The 13,957-nt window shown below is 42.1% G+C and overlaps 1 protein-coding gene across 5 annotated transcripts in view; it reads left to right on the top strand.

Moving 5' to 3' along the window:
• Window positions 1–13,957, top strand: part of SEC62 (SEC62 homolog, preprotein translocation factor) — a 124,120-nt gene that overhangs the window by 81,332 nt on the left and 28,831 nt on the right. For 2 of the 5 annotated variants that reach the window (XM_065557802.1, XM_005299240.5), the window contains exon 1: window positions 11,327–11,484. The exons of 1 other annotated variant lie outside the window; for it this stretch is intronic. In XM_065557802.1, coding sequence (XP_065413874.1) covers window positions 11,449–11,484 — 36 coding nt within the window. In that variant the 5' untranslated portion in view covers window positions 11,327–11,448. Of the gene's footprint in view, window positions 1–11,326; window positions 11,485–13,957 lie in introns of those variants that run through there. 2 more of the 5 variants (XM_042853755.2, XM_008164969.4) reach the window with 2 other exon arrangements.

Genomic DNA, 13,957 nt, shown 5'->3' with positions numbered 1-13,957 from the left:
ACGCTTATCTTACTGTATTGTACTGTTCATACTGGGTGGCCTTTAGGAGTATTCTCTTTCTGAAACAGCGAAGTTTGGGGCTAAAAAGAGTAGGGGCCTGATTCTGCTTTCAATGGGAGTTCTGTCATTGATTTCTATTGGAGCAGGATTGGACTCTAATACTGATATATTTGTGTATTTCTCTACATACTAGAACTAGGGTTTCCGGTTTTAGGGCTAAATTAATAAAACCCAATAAATCCTACCGATGCATATGTCTGATATACATAGCAAAATACCCCAAATTTGCCATTTTTGCAGTATGTAAAACTATTTATAGTGCCGAAGGACCCTACAGTCCTCTCATACTCATGAAGGCCCCGATCCTAATCCCGTTGAAGTCAATGGGAGTCTTTCTGTTGACTTTGGTTTTTAGATCAGATCTTTGGAGATCATCCCTTGGAGTAAAGGGCTACAAAGGGGAACAATTTTTGATATAATTCAAAGAAAACAATGTTTTAAGTAGAGATTAAAAAAACCTCATATTGTTTACTTCTAAAATATGAATAAAAAATTCCCTAAAAATAAACACCTATAATCAGAAAAAAAAAAAAAAAACAAGCAAACCCTGAAGCCGGAAAACCTAAGTATAACTCCATAAGGTTCTCTACAAAAAAAAACAAAGAAAAAAAACTAAGTGTTATTAAACTTAGAATGGCAATTAGTTTGCTGTTCAATTTTTCTCAAATAACTTTAGCAAGTATTGACCTCTACCCTTTTCATTAACTTTTCTGTATTTTTCATGGCTAAAAACTTTCTAAGAAAGGATTTTGGGTTTTTTTGTAAAATAATCAAAATTTACTTTTAAAACTTTTGGATAAAAGGGCACTGTCAACTTAAAAATCACATTCTTCCTGAAACATCTTTACCTAATATTCTAGTCAGTAATGCCTATGATTACTAAAAGTGAAAGAGATTAGAGTAAAAAATTATTCTTCATTCTTTCATTTGTGCTCTTGACTGCTCTTTATTCGTAGTAAGTTTCACTGTAGTCACATTCCATTTTGTTTGTGTAGTTTTTCAACACAGCAACAGGAAAGACAATTTTAAAAAATGCAATTGTAAAACCACAAAAATTGTCAGGGAGACTCAGGGGCAGGTGTAGTACCTGAAGCTATTTTAAAATTATTTATTTTTTTGTAAAACCGACTACATTTCCTGTTGGCAGTATCCCTTTATCTTATTAAAAACAATTAATGCAATGGTCTTCCAATTGCTCCCTTCCTTCTCATTGTTTGGAACATTCCATTTGTGACTTAATTTTAAGTTGCAAGACTTTCAAACTTGTACCTTCATGAAAGCCTTACTGTTTTTCTTTCTATATAAAAAGAGTTTACACAGTCCCCATGAAATTCTCCTCCACATGGGAGGGTAGAGCTCTGCTATTCTCTCAGGTCAATTGGTCACGAAATATCACTGCAAAGCTAAAAGAGGCTAAGATGACATCTCTTTGCAGCTGAGCATAGCACCTTTGCAGTACCTATTAAGGATAAGGATAGGAAGGAAGCCAGATTTATTTTTAAAGAAACCAGAGGGGAATTTAACACAATATATCCCATACCCTAGAATAAGAAGATTTCAGATCTGGAGCTGAATTTTGGGGTATAGGCCTATCTTTCTAAATGGGCTCAAATCTGAAAAACTCCAAAAGGTGGGGAAAATTGGGATCTGAACTTTGCACTTGGACTGTGAAAGAAACGTGATCATTTTGCACATATGGGATTATTCTGCCCATTGCTAAAAAAAAAAGAATTATTTATCAGTTTTCTATGCCTGAGAAATTTCACTTAGGGCAGCCAAAATATAATGAACACAGGTTTGCAGGGTGGAAATCTGTGGTGGGATGAAGTGGGAAGAAAGAGGGTTTGTATAAACAGACACATCCATTCTCTTTATATACAAGGAGAAACCTCTAGTGATGAATGTTCTCTTCCAAGAGTTCCCTACCAGCTCCTGAAATAAGAATGAAGAGCAAAAAAAATTCTTCACAGCACTACTAGACAGGGCCACATATTCAGCCCTTGCTGTGTTTTTCAGATTATTCTTATATATATAAACATTAGAGGCCTTATTGATTCTCAATACCTGTACATTCTTTCTATATTTTTAACAAATATTACATGCTGCACCAGAGGTGTAACTAGCAGTCTCAAATATGTACCCATATTGGCTGAGCTTTGTTACTTACTGGTGTTCCAGTATCCATGCCACCTCTGTGTTCTTTTGTTCTGATGTGCCACTGAAATCACAATTGAACACAGATGATGCACCTGAATACATGTGGTAGCACTCGAAATTATTTACTTAATATATCTGCCACATTCGGCAGCAGTGAAGCAGTTAATGAAGGGGTGTATGTCTTATATGTGTCCAAATTATTTTGCCTGTGTCTGCACTAGATGTGTAAGCTAGTAGGGGCAGGGACTGTGAATTCTTGTTTGTACAGAGCCAAGCCCAATGACAAGGCTTAATAAATAAAATTTAATACTGGATGTGTTGAAAATCAATCTGTGCTAGGAATAACTGAATTAGAAATACTTCTGACAAGAAAAAAAAATAGAAGTTGGAAGGTCCATCAATACCAGTCTTCTCTCACCCCATATTGCAGAATTTGATTATGTGGACTATGCCCATATAGTCTTAATAGATGATACCATTCTTAATAGTCCAGAGTAAGGTGAAAAAATCTCTAAAGGAAACTCCGTATGATCAGTGAGAGGAATTCCAATCTGACCCCAAATCAGGAAATTATTGTAATTCAGTGCATCAAAGAAAGAACTGCCAGTTAAGAATCATGTGCCACCGATGTTTCAGGCTATTCAGTGACCAAATAATTGCCCATTTTAAAAAAAAGAAATCCTAGAATTGTGGAATAGTCTTCACAGGACAGAGAATTCAAAATGTTAATTTTTTTGAGTGTGGAGGAAAAAATAGCATCTTAACTTTTTAACCTAGATTTATGTTTTCTGGGCTGTCCACATATTCTCTTAATGTAGCTTAGTTCAAACAGAGCCTCACCTACACTTTTTAGGTCTCCTTTAAGTACTGTATTATGATCCCCATAAACTTCTCTACAAACTCTATAGGCTTCTGCTCACCAACCTGTTGTCACAGCTATGACCTTACATAACTTTTATCAGTTGAGCCGCTCTCCTTAGAATCTTCTCCAGAATTTGAGCATTCCCACAAACGTTTTACAGAAGGTTACTGAAAACTGGACACAGCACTTCACATGGTACTTCCCTCAGATGCTGTACAATGTATAATGCAGGGGTCGGCAACGTTCGGCATGCGGCTCGCCAGGGTAAGCACCCTGGCGGGCCGGGCCAGTTTTATTTACCTGCTGACGCGGCAGGTTCGGCTGATCGCAGCCGCCACTGGCCGCGGTTCGCCGTCCTGGGCCAATGGGGGCGGTGGGAAGCCGCGGCCAGCACATCGCTTGCCCGCGCCGCTTCTTGCCGCCCCCATTGGCCCGGGACGGCGAACCGCGGCCAGTGGGGGCCGCGATCGGCCGAACCTGCCGCGTCAGCAGATAAATAAAACTGGCCCGGCCCGCCAGGGTGCTTACCCTGGCGAGCCGCATGCCGAACGTTGCCGATCCCTGGTATAATGGCTTCTCTTGTTTTGTTTGTAATACTTCTGATGCAGCTCAGGAACTGACTAGTCTTCTTTGCTGCAACTGACTAACACCTTCCCATACAGCTGACTTGAATCCCTATCAGCATAGGCAGCTGGTGGCTAGGGCTAGAGGAGGTCAGTCCCCACAAATTGCGCTCTTTGCCAGGCGCATAGGATCTTGCTGCTCCCAGTCTCTGCCTCTGACCTGTTTTCCCTGGACACAGGATCAGTCACAGGGGGCAGAGCCCGGGACTAGGAGCAGGAGTCTACGCACTGGGTCGCAGTGTCACCCGAATTTGGTCTGGCTGTCCCTTTATTATGCCAGCAGGGAACAATCAGCCTATGGGGAGGCGCTAACTGGAACTGGGTGGCATGGGGCAGAGTTGGACTCAGTGCTGATGGGAAAACAGCTGAATGGTCTGAGGGAGCAGCAGCTTCACTAAAAGAATGTGCCCCTCAGTACCCCTGCTCAATCTGGGGTTGCGACCCCCACCCCCTTACTTTAAGCACTTTCCTGGTGCTCAGATTTTGCTGGGCCTGGGTGCTAATAGGAATGGGCCGTGGCCCACCTGTGGCTATCCCCTACTCAGACCCAACCCCAAGAATATTTGCACCAGTCGTCTATGCCTGTCAGTATATTCCAGCTCTTTACACGGCATCATACGGGTTGCTTTATGATTCTTAGAACCAAAATGCCTCACTTTATGTATGCATACATTAAAATCCACCAATCATTACTGTTTACATCTCATGGAATATACTACCAGTTTTACCATTGGTTGTATGTAAAATCTCACATATGGGATGTTACCCCCAATTCCTAGCACCTATTTACTTGTTTTTATATGTAAAATGTGCCCAACACATTGTGTCCAAGTGCAATATAAAATTACTAAAGTCATACACAATTTATTGACCGATATAAAACAAAAGTAGAATAAATTCGCACCTCCACACTGTGAACTGTGTCCATCCCTCAAAATCAGTTCCTTGAGATAAAAGCCTATGAAAATAGATCCTAAAATGGTCAACAAACTCTGTTTCTGTTAGACTAGCAGAAATATACATATTAGAAACAAAGGCCCTGACTCCAGCTTCAAGCTTTTTAAAGCTAAGGAGGTACCTGGCTCACCTCAACATTCTGAATTACAAATAGCACAAGGTGTGTCATCTCAGTTAGGCAGATCCCAAACAGGAGTCGTACATGATTTTATAGATCAGGGGTTCTCAAACTGGGGGTCAGGGCCCCTCAGGGGGTTGCGAGGGTATTACATGGGGGGTCGCAAGCTGTTAGTCTTCACCCCAAACACCACTTTGTCTCCAGCATTTTTAATGATGTTAAATATATAAAAAAGTGTTTTTAATTTATAAGGGGGGGGGGGTCGCACTCAGAGGCTTCCTATGTGAAAGGGGTCACCAGTACAAAAGTTTGAGAACTACTGTTATAGATCATTGTCAATAATCTGTATTTCATTTGGAAGCAAATAGGAAGCAAAATCAGTCTGGAAAACTGGTGTTAAGTTCTCCTTGGAGGTGGTCAGCTGCTTTCTGCAGCTGTTGTAGCTTCTGAGTTGTTTCTTGAGGGTATCCCGTCAGGTGCATTGCAATAATTAATCTTGGAGGAATGGGTAACAGCAGCAAGGCCTACACCACAGAAAATGGTTACAGTTTCAGTTTCCTAACCAGACTTGGATGAAAAAAAGCATTAGGCTGTTGATCTCTCCTGAGAATTCAGGAGCAAAGTGGGATCCAAAAGTTTCCTCTGCCCAAACTGCAAACCTCATTGACAAAATGTAGTCAGTCCTCCTCAATCACGGAGGCAGGCATCACCCCATCTTGCCTTTTGCTAGATGCTGCCCCATCCTACCAGCATCAACAACTTGTCTGGATTGAACTGCAACCACCTCACCCTATCCACATTCAATCCTAGCCAGGGACTGGGAAATGGATACACTACTCCATCTATGCTCAATGAAAATCAGATATAGCGCTGTGTGTCACCTGAACACTGATGGCAACATAGTCCAAAATTTCTCACTATCTTCCTGCAATGGCCTCACATATTGTACACATTAACCAGAGCAGTGACAGAATAGTACTGGAACAGTGGATCCCATATGAGAGAACTTTTAGGCATTATGAACAATTCTGTAACCCCACAATTTAGGATATATTTGAGAAGAATAAAATCTTCCCATCTATCCTAGTATCTGCAGGTGTGTTAACAGAACTTCATGGGCACTGGTATCAAAAACTGTTGACAAATCTTTAAAAGAAAAGAAAAAAATGAAAAATCAGCTTCAACATGTACTTTGTCTATTTCTAGGAGATCATCAACCAATGAGACCACTCTTCCTGACATAATCAGGTCCAAAGCCAGACTGAAAGAGATCAAGGGAATCTGACACCAGATGACACCAAAGTAGCCCAGCTATAACCTTCTTAATAACCTTCCTGGAAAGAGAAGGTTAAAGACTGGCACAATAGAGTATAATTCACTTGCAGTCATGGCTTTCTCTTTATATTTGATCTATACTTGTAACGCAATGCAGAGTATGCATTTTAAAATATATTTCATGTTTTTTGGCACATCTGCATTTATTACTTCAATATCAAATTGCACAAGGATTTTTTGTTTTAATATGGAGCATTACTGTTGAGGTTGTCTGGAGTCTCTGATTAAAGACTCCCTTTCTATACATTGATACAATACAGCTTTAAAACAGCTGGTAAGGCTTAAAGTGCCAGTGATCTGCAGATTAAGTTGTCCCGAAGTATGTGTTACATGATGGACCATACTGGTTCCATTCTTTTGTCTGGGCCCTGTAGTGGGTTTCTGGGTGACTTCTGAATCGTCCCTTTCAGTCAATTGTGTATTATTTGTCTTAAAGGATACAGAAAGCTGTGTTAGGATTTCCCTTAAAAAGAAAGCAGACCAGTTTGAAAGTTCATATCATTGCAAGAGCTTCACACCATGTATAATCTGTGAAATGTATTAGAAAATAGGTTTCTAACTAAAATGGACAAATGTGTGTATATGTGTAGTGATAACTGTGACGGGTTAGACCCCCTTTTTGGGATGCCACCTGATGTACTTGGGTTTCAGTAAGCCCCTTCTGTTCCACCAGCCTGGATTCCCTCTCCGTTTTGCTGAATTAGGCTCTCTGGATTTTTGCAGCGCACACACAAAGGTAGGGCCACACCCAGGTGCAGACACAGACCTAAGTCAGCTCTGTGTGAGAGTATTCACCTAGCACTCACATGCACACCCCCTTTGGTGAATAAACCCAAAATAATATTGTCTTGCGCTGTATAGAAAGATCTGCACAGTGCTAGCTCATAAAAATTCACCCTCTCCCTTAATGTGAAGAGAGATATGCACAACTTCTTGCCCCACCCCCAGTTAGAAATTGGACAAACTGGGTTTAATAATAAACAAAACAAATTTATTAACAATAAAATTTATATTAAGTGATTATAAGGGATAACAATAACATTTATATTAAGTGATTATAAGGGATAACAGAACAAAGCAGATTACTAAGCAAATAAAACAAAACACGCATACTAAGCTTAAGATCTTAAAGAGACTGGTTTCAAGAAGTAATTTCTCACCCTAACTGTTATTTTAGGCAAGTTGCAGAGTTTCTGTAGCTTAGAGTTCCAGTTATTTATTCTTACAGACTGGACCCGTCTCAGTCTGGACTCACCCCTGCCTTTCCTCTCAGGTTAGTTCCTTTGTCCCTTCAGGTATTTTCAGCAGTCTTTCTTCTTGGGTACACAATGGAGGAGAGTCCAGATTAACCCCCCCTCCCCAGCCTCAAAAAGGATTTACCCCAGGCGGGAAACCTTTGTTTGATCCCCATCTGCCTACAGAGGAAAAGTACCAACAGTATCCAAGATGGTATTTTGTATCAGGTGATCTTATCACCTGACCTTGCAGTGTCAAAGCAACTATGAAACCAGGTTTATTTGCAATGTCCACAGGAAGGAACTCCAGGCCTTATTGGAAATCCACATCTTCAAAGACTCATTGTCATTTTCTAATGGCCCATTAAGGCTGATTGCTTATTGTCTGATGGGCGTTTCCCAAATTTACACACAGATGTAATTGTTACATAGTCAATATTCCTAACTTTAGATACAGAAATGATACATGCATACAAATTTGATAATCACATTCAGTAAATTATAACCTTTCCAATGATACCTTATATGAGCCATCTTGCATAAAATATATCTTAGTTATGCCATATTCATATCATAACCATCTTTCTATGAAGAATATGGGATGTAGCGTCACAATAGCCATCTTGATTTTTAAGAGCAGCAGCATTTGTAAAATCAGAAAACCCAGTATTATAAAGAAGTCTGTAAACACTGGTTCCATAGTTGTGGATGACATTTTACAAAGACACTGTCTGTGCCCTATGCAGCTTACTATCTAAATCAGATAGATACAATACAGAACAATCTTGACTATTTGAACTTCACACATCCAAAACCCACTTTGTAAGCTGCTTGTATTCCCGCTCTACTCCTAACACAATACACAAAATTCAGAACCTAATTCCTGAAGTCCTATGTTGCTGCCAGCATATCCAGTCTCCTCTTTACCTACAACATTTCTCTTACTATGCCCTATTCAGACTCCAGCAAGGCAAGAGCATGATCCAATCTCCTAAAGACAATAGGCCATTGGAACAAGTGAGATACTCATTTGAGTATGAATTGAGCCATCTGACTCCTTTTACTTGTTGGGAGATAACTACCACCGTAAGTTATACATCTGGAATCCACATGAACACAGATCACCTTGAAAGGTTCTGCTACCTGCAATCACTCAATTTTGACTAAGCTTGATCATACTAATGTCTGGACACACCCCAACTCCATGAAGGTTGATACCATCTCTTTCAGCTGCACTGGCACAGGATGTCCCCTGGCAGCACTGGACTTTGTGACATCTGAAAAACAATCTCTCTCCATGGTCAGGTTCCACCATGGGAAATAATTGTTTTATATTCCACATATCCACCACAATAGAAGGCAATTATAGGAAAGGCCAATAGTTCCCTCCTCGATTTTTGGTATGCATTCCTATTCCTATTTGGTTCATTCCTTGGAGTTCCAAAGTCACTTTGTTCTTCTCTGGGATGGCTCTACCGGCTATCACTACCACTCCTTCAGTTCAAGGTTGTGGCCACAACAGTTCCTCTGTTTTGTTGGCCTTCAGGTAGTCCTCTGTTTGTTGCAGAGCCAAGTTCACCTAAGTCTCCATTCTTCCAGGCAGACTTTCCAAGTACTGCTCCAATACCATGAATTTCCCTACTATACAGGTTCCAGAAATTGTGTAAGATGCCTCTTAATGAAAGATCAGTATGTAGATTGAATTAAGAAACTTCATTGTTCCACTTATTTAAATTCCTAATGTGCTGATGACTCAGTTAACAAGTCTGCTGTTAACAACAGATACATGCTACCTCACACACACGACAGAGAGGTATAGCACAGGACATAGTTTGCTGTTCCAGGGAGTGACAGCATTTTCTTTCTAAAGTGTTTTGTGTGTGTATGAATATGTCTCTAACCTGAGTAGCCAAAGCTTTCTTGCAGTATTAGCAGAAGGCTTCTCATAAGATAGATTTAAGCATTACATCACATGCCATTTGTCATTATTCTGCACATCAAGTCATGTTTCCACGTCAGTGTCCTATTAGCACTTGTGCATTTCACCACTTCTGTACCAAGTAAAGTGTTGTTATCCTTGGTCATTCAGGAGATGGGCAAAACCTCTTCCACAGGAAAGTTAAATCAACAGCCTCAATTTGAACCTACTGTTTTGTAACTTCAACAGCTAAGCACATAAAATAATTATTAAAAGGCTACTGTCAACCTAACCATCACACTTCTGTCTGAATATATTTTACCCACTATTTTTAGAAGAAACACCTAATTTTACTCTATCTAAAATAGATTAAAACTTTATTTCCCTATATTTTCAATTTATTTTGTGTATAGTCCCCTCTACAGTCAGCCAGTTTAACTTGTAGCTTGTGTGGATCTGTTGTCCAGCACCAACGGAGAGAAAAACGTTTACAAAAAATAAGAAATTGTGATTCTAAAATGCGCAGGATGATTCAGGGGCAAGTATATCTGAAAATATTTTAACCTTTTTTTTACTGTTTTCAATTGATAGTATAATTTTCATTTGCGCATGAATACAAACTGAGACAGGCTGAGCGCTTCCAGATTAGCAGGAATAACCAGGTACAACAAGGTTTGGTGTGGGTTGCATATTCTGGTACAGAACTAAACATGCTTTGCTAATATATATGGCCTATTAGTAAAAGCATGTGGTTAAACAATCTCAGATAAAAAGGTATTTGATTTTTATGTAAGGTGTATATCTGCACCTATCGCTTAAACTATGGGAAAGGGTCTGACTAACCTAAACAGGTACAATGCCTTCATAACCTGTGGACATATCAACAGGCATCTACAAATGGAGGCACGGTGCATCAACTACTGTATCTTTGCTTTAGTCTAATCTCTCATCTAGGAATGTGTAGTCAATTGTTCATTCTAAATGTATGTGCCTATATTCAAAAGAATGGGTTATTACTAATCTAGTTTTGAGGCAGCCTTTCAAGATGGAGAATAACGTCTATGACCATTTACTGATACTCTTTGGTTTGTTTAATCTATTGCCCGGCATAAAATAGCGTACCTGGCAGACTGTACCTGGAGTGCTGCCACACACATTTGGTACACTGTGACGTGCTTTGTATTGTACATGAATAGAACACATGAGCACAGTAGGCAGAGATGAAGAAAAACACCTGAGTAAATATAGATTTAGGAGCTTAACTTTGGGCATTCAGTTTAAAATTTTTGACCAAGAATTTTGTAGCCTTTTGGACCAAATTCTGGACCTTTTCAAAACAGGATGCCTCTAGCCAATGTGCAAAAATGCATGCACAATTGGGCACCTAAATTTGGGGGCTCATTTCAGGCAATTGTTCTAAATTGTGATAGCTGCATACATGAGTTTGTGTATACTGACACAGAGTCGTAGTTGAAGGCCAGAAGAGAACATCCCCTCAGATTCTAGGCTATCACCCAGTTATCCCTTGAAATGAACCTAGTAACCTGGATTTTAGACTAAAGCATTACAGCCCTCGACAGACTAAAAAAAACTGTTGTGTGGCACAGGAAGAGACTAGCAGGGACCAAGGGGCACGAATGCCCCAAAATGGTGATGACCCTGGACACAAGGGTGAGAAAAGAACCCCAGGGATACAGCCACACTTGAATGGTTAATGAGTTAATTAACGTGTTGATTAAGACGTGTTAACTAACACCACTGTGAGCGCTAGTGTAGACACCACACCAGCACCTACCATCGGTGGCCCGTCCAGGGGCGCTAGGTAAGATGCAGGCACCACAGCTACATTCCCCTCCCCTCAGGCGGGGCGATGAGGGAGCAGGGAGCGCGCTACTGAAGAGGCCGCCTAATACCCAGCGGGGTGCTCGCCCCCGCCGTGCTGGACAGCGGGAGCGCAGGGCACGTGTCCTGGCTCGAGCCCCGCCGGGAGCCCGCCAAAACCGCCTGCGCCCCCGTCCGGCGAGCCGGTCCCTATCCCAGCCCCCCCGCTACCCCTAACCCCTCCCGCCAGGCGTGAGCCCCAACTGAGCTACCCGTCAGCTCCGCCCCGCTTACATAGCGGCTCCCGCGGCCTCTCGCGAGGCTCCCGCCCCCACGTCACCGGCAAACCAGACGGCGACAACATGGCGGAGCGGAGGAGACATAGGAAGCGGATCCAGGTAGTGCAGCTTCCCTCGGGGACGCGTTGTGTCCTCCTGCCCTGCCCGCTCGAGCCCCCTGCGGCTGGCCCTGCTCCCCACCCCCGAGGCCTGGAGGCCTCCGGCCTCCTGCCCACCCCGGCCCCCCACTAGCCTCTCGCCCCAGCCCGTCTCCCTCCCGTACAGCCCCGCCAGCGTGCCCCTCTCCTCCCTGGAGCACCCCTGCCCTTCTCCCGCCTGGAGCCTGCGCGCCCCGCCGCATGCCCCTCTCCCCACCCGCTTGCAAAGCCCAGCCCACCTGTCCCGCTGGCACCCTGCATCATGTGAGCACACGCGGACCACCCTCGCCATGCTACCCCTGTCGTGATATCGTAGCAATACATCACCCCCGCCCTGTCCGTGCGGGCCTGCGTGCACCCACCCACCTCCTGTGCATGCTCACTTACCCCCTCTCCCCCCACACGCACAAACACACCTGTGCAGAGGTGCACCCCCCCCCCCCCCCCAGTGCGCCTCACCTGTCGCAAAAGCGCGGCTGTGCGCTGCCCATTGAATTAATGGGAATGACAATTTTCTTCTCTTGGAGGAGGGGACAGAAGGGGTTTCCACATTTAAGAACCGGTATTTTATAAAGAACGTCTGAATTTCTCATACCTTCTTGCAGCTTAAAGACCTATTCAGTTGTAAACAAGAATATGTGGAAGGGATTTTCTTCATAATATGGTTTAAAACGTTTCATTATTTTTCTTAAAGGGACAAGGTGGGTGAGGTAATATCTTTTATTGTAACAGCTTCTTTTGGTGAAAGAGATGAGTTTTTGGGAAATTTAGACAAATGATTACTTTTGTGAATAGTGGTGTTTTTTCAGGCACAGTAAATCACCCCTCCTCCTTTCCCTCTCCCCCCCCCCCCAAATCTTACATATTTAAATGTTTACTTAGACAAATACTAATGGGGGGGGAGAGGAGTAAATACAGTTTTTCAGTAAATATTCAATTGGGGGAATAAAGTATTTATTACAACTGTAACAATAAAGGCATCTGTAGTTCAGGTTGCCAAAACATATTGGGTGGGATCCAAGGTACTTAAGTTCCTAAATCCCAGTTTTGGTGCCACTGAGATCCATAAAACACCCACTAAATGCTGTAGGTATCTAAACTCATTTGGCACCTAAGTTTTCAGGGTAAAAGTTCTCCTTTGTGCCTATGTTTATGTCTCTGAGAGTGTGCATGTCTGCCTTCCTCAAGGTGTTGAGACACCATCTCCTGCCTAAACGGCAGAGTGATTCACAAGCCCAGGAAAGATAGGCATTTGGCTGCCTATCTCACATGCATGGCCCAAACTGGTAGGTGGCCTATGAATGTGCCTACCAGATTGGGTCCCATTCAGAATCTGGCCGGAGGAGGAGGAGGAGGAGATGGTGCCCATCTTATAACTTTAGCCCCATGGTTAGAGCATTCACCTGGGATGTGGGAGATCCCGGTTCAATTCCCCCTTCTCTAGCAGAGGGAGAGGGATGATTTGGACAGGGGTATCCCACATCTCTCAGGAGAGTGCCCTAATCATTGATGTGGGGTTCCCTCAAAGTCTCTTGCTGAAGCTTGTCCACCGTGGATAAATAAGTGAGTGGAGCAGAGGAACTGAAGCCAGGGTCTCTGACTTCCCAGGTGGACGCCTTACCCACTGTACTACAGTCATTCTTTCCCTCTGTCTCTGGCCCAATGACTATTTAATGATTTATCCACAGTGGAACAGTCATTGAGTGAGAGAGAGTTTCTGAGAATTTACAAGTTATTTTGTTATGTTAGTTTACGTTAATTAAAGACAATCCTTTAAGAAATTAAGCAGCTATCAATCTTTTCTCTGTCCCAAATGATCTTAACAATGGAATAATGCAGGCATTTCAGACTTCCCATATAGTTAAAATTAATTGAAATCTTGTGCAAGAGCACAGGGGGAACCGTGGAAGCACAGAGAGTCACCGACTAAGATCTCTTACCCTCCTTCACATATCACCAGTTTTGCTAATACAGCCCTCTCACTTAATAAGTCAATTGCAAATTAAGGGTCAGATTCTCCAGTATGCTTAATGCTGCTCTGATGATGCAAAGCAGCTGTAAAACCATCTTAACTAGCTGATGTGCTCTGGCTATTTTGGTGTACTGTTGAATTTGCCCCTAAATTTAAAATTTCAAAAAAAGATTTTGAGGTTGATATTACAGATCTTCAAATAATTAGAAATGTTGTATGGTAATATTCTTCTTAGGTTTCTTGTTTAGTATTCATGTCTGAAAAAACCTTAGAGAAATGGAGACAAGAAACTGCATTAACATGGAATTAAGTTTGAGACTATATATCAAATATATCAGTAACTTCCCAGTTGAAAACGTTATAGAGAAGTTGTAATGTTCCTAAACCCAAGCATTACAAACCCAGAAAATGATGCCCTGCAGGGAGGGGAATATGTGAAAAAATCTGTCTTTAAAAATAAATT

The sequence above is a fragment of the Chrysemys picta genome, chromosome 9, assembly GCF_011386835.1.
Source record: "Chrysemys picta bellii isolate R12L10 chromosome 9, ASM1138683v2, whole genome shotgun sequence".
NCBI classification, from domain to species: Eukaryota; Metazoa; Chordata; order Testudines; family Emydidae; genus Chrysemys; species Chrysemys picta.
Note: the sequence above shows the minus strand (reverse complement) of the source record. Positions and strands in the feature narration are given on the sequence as shown.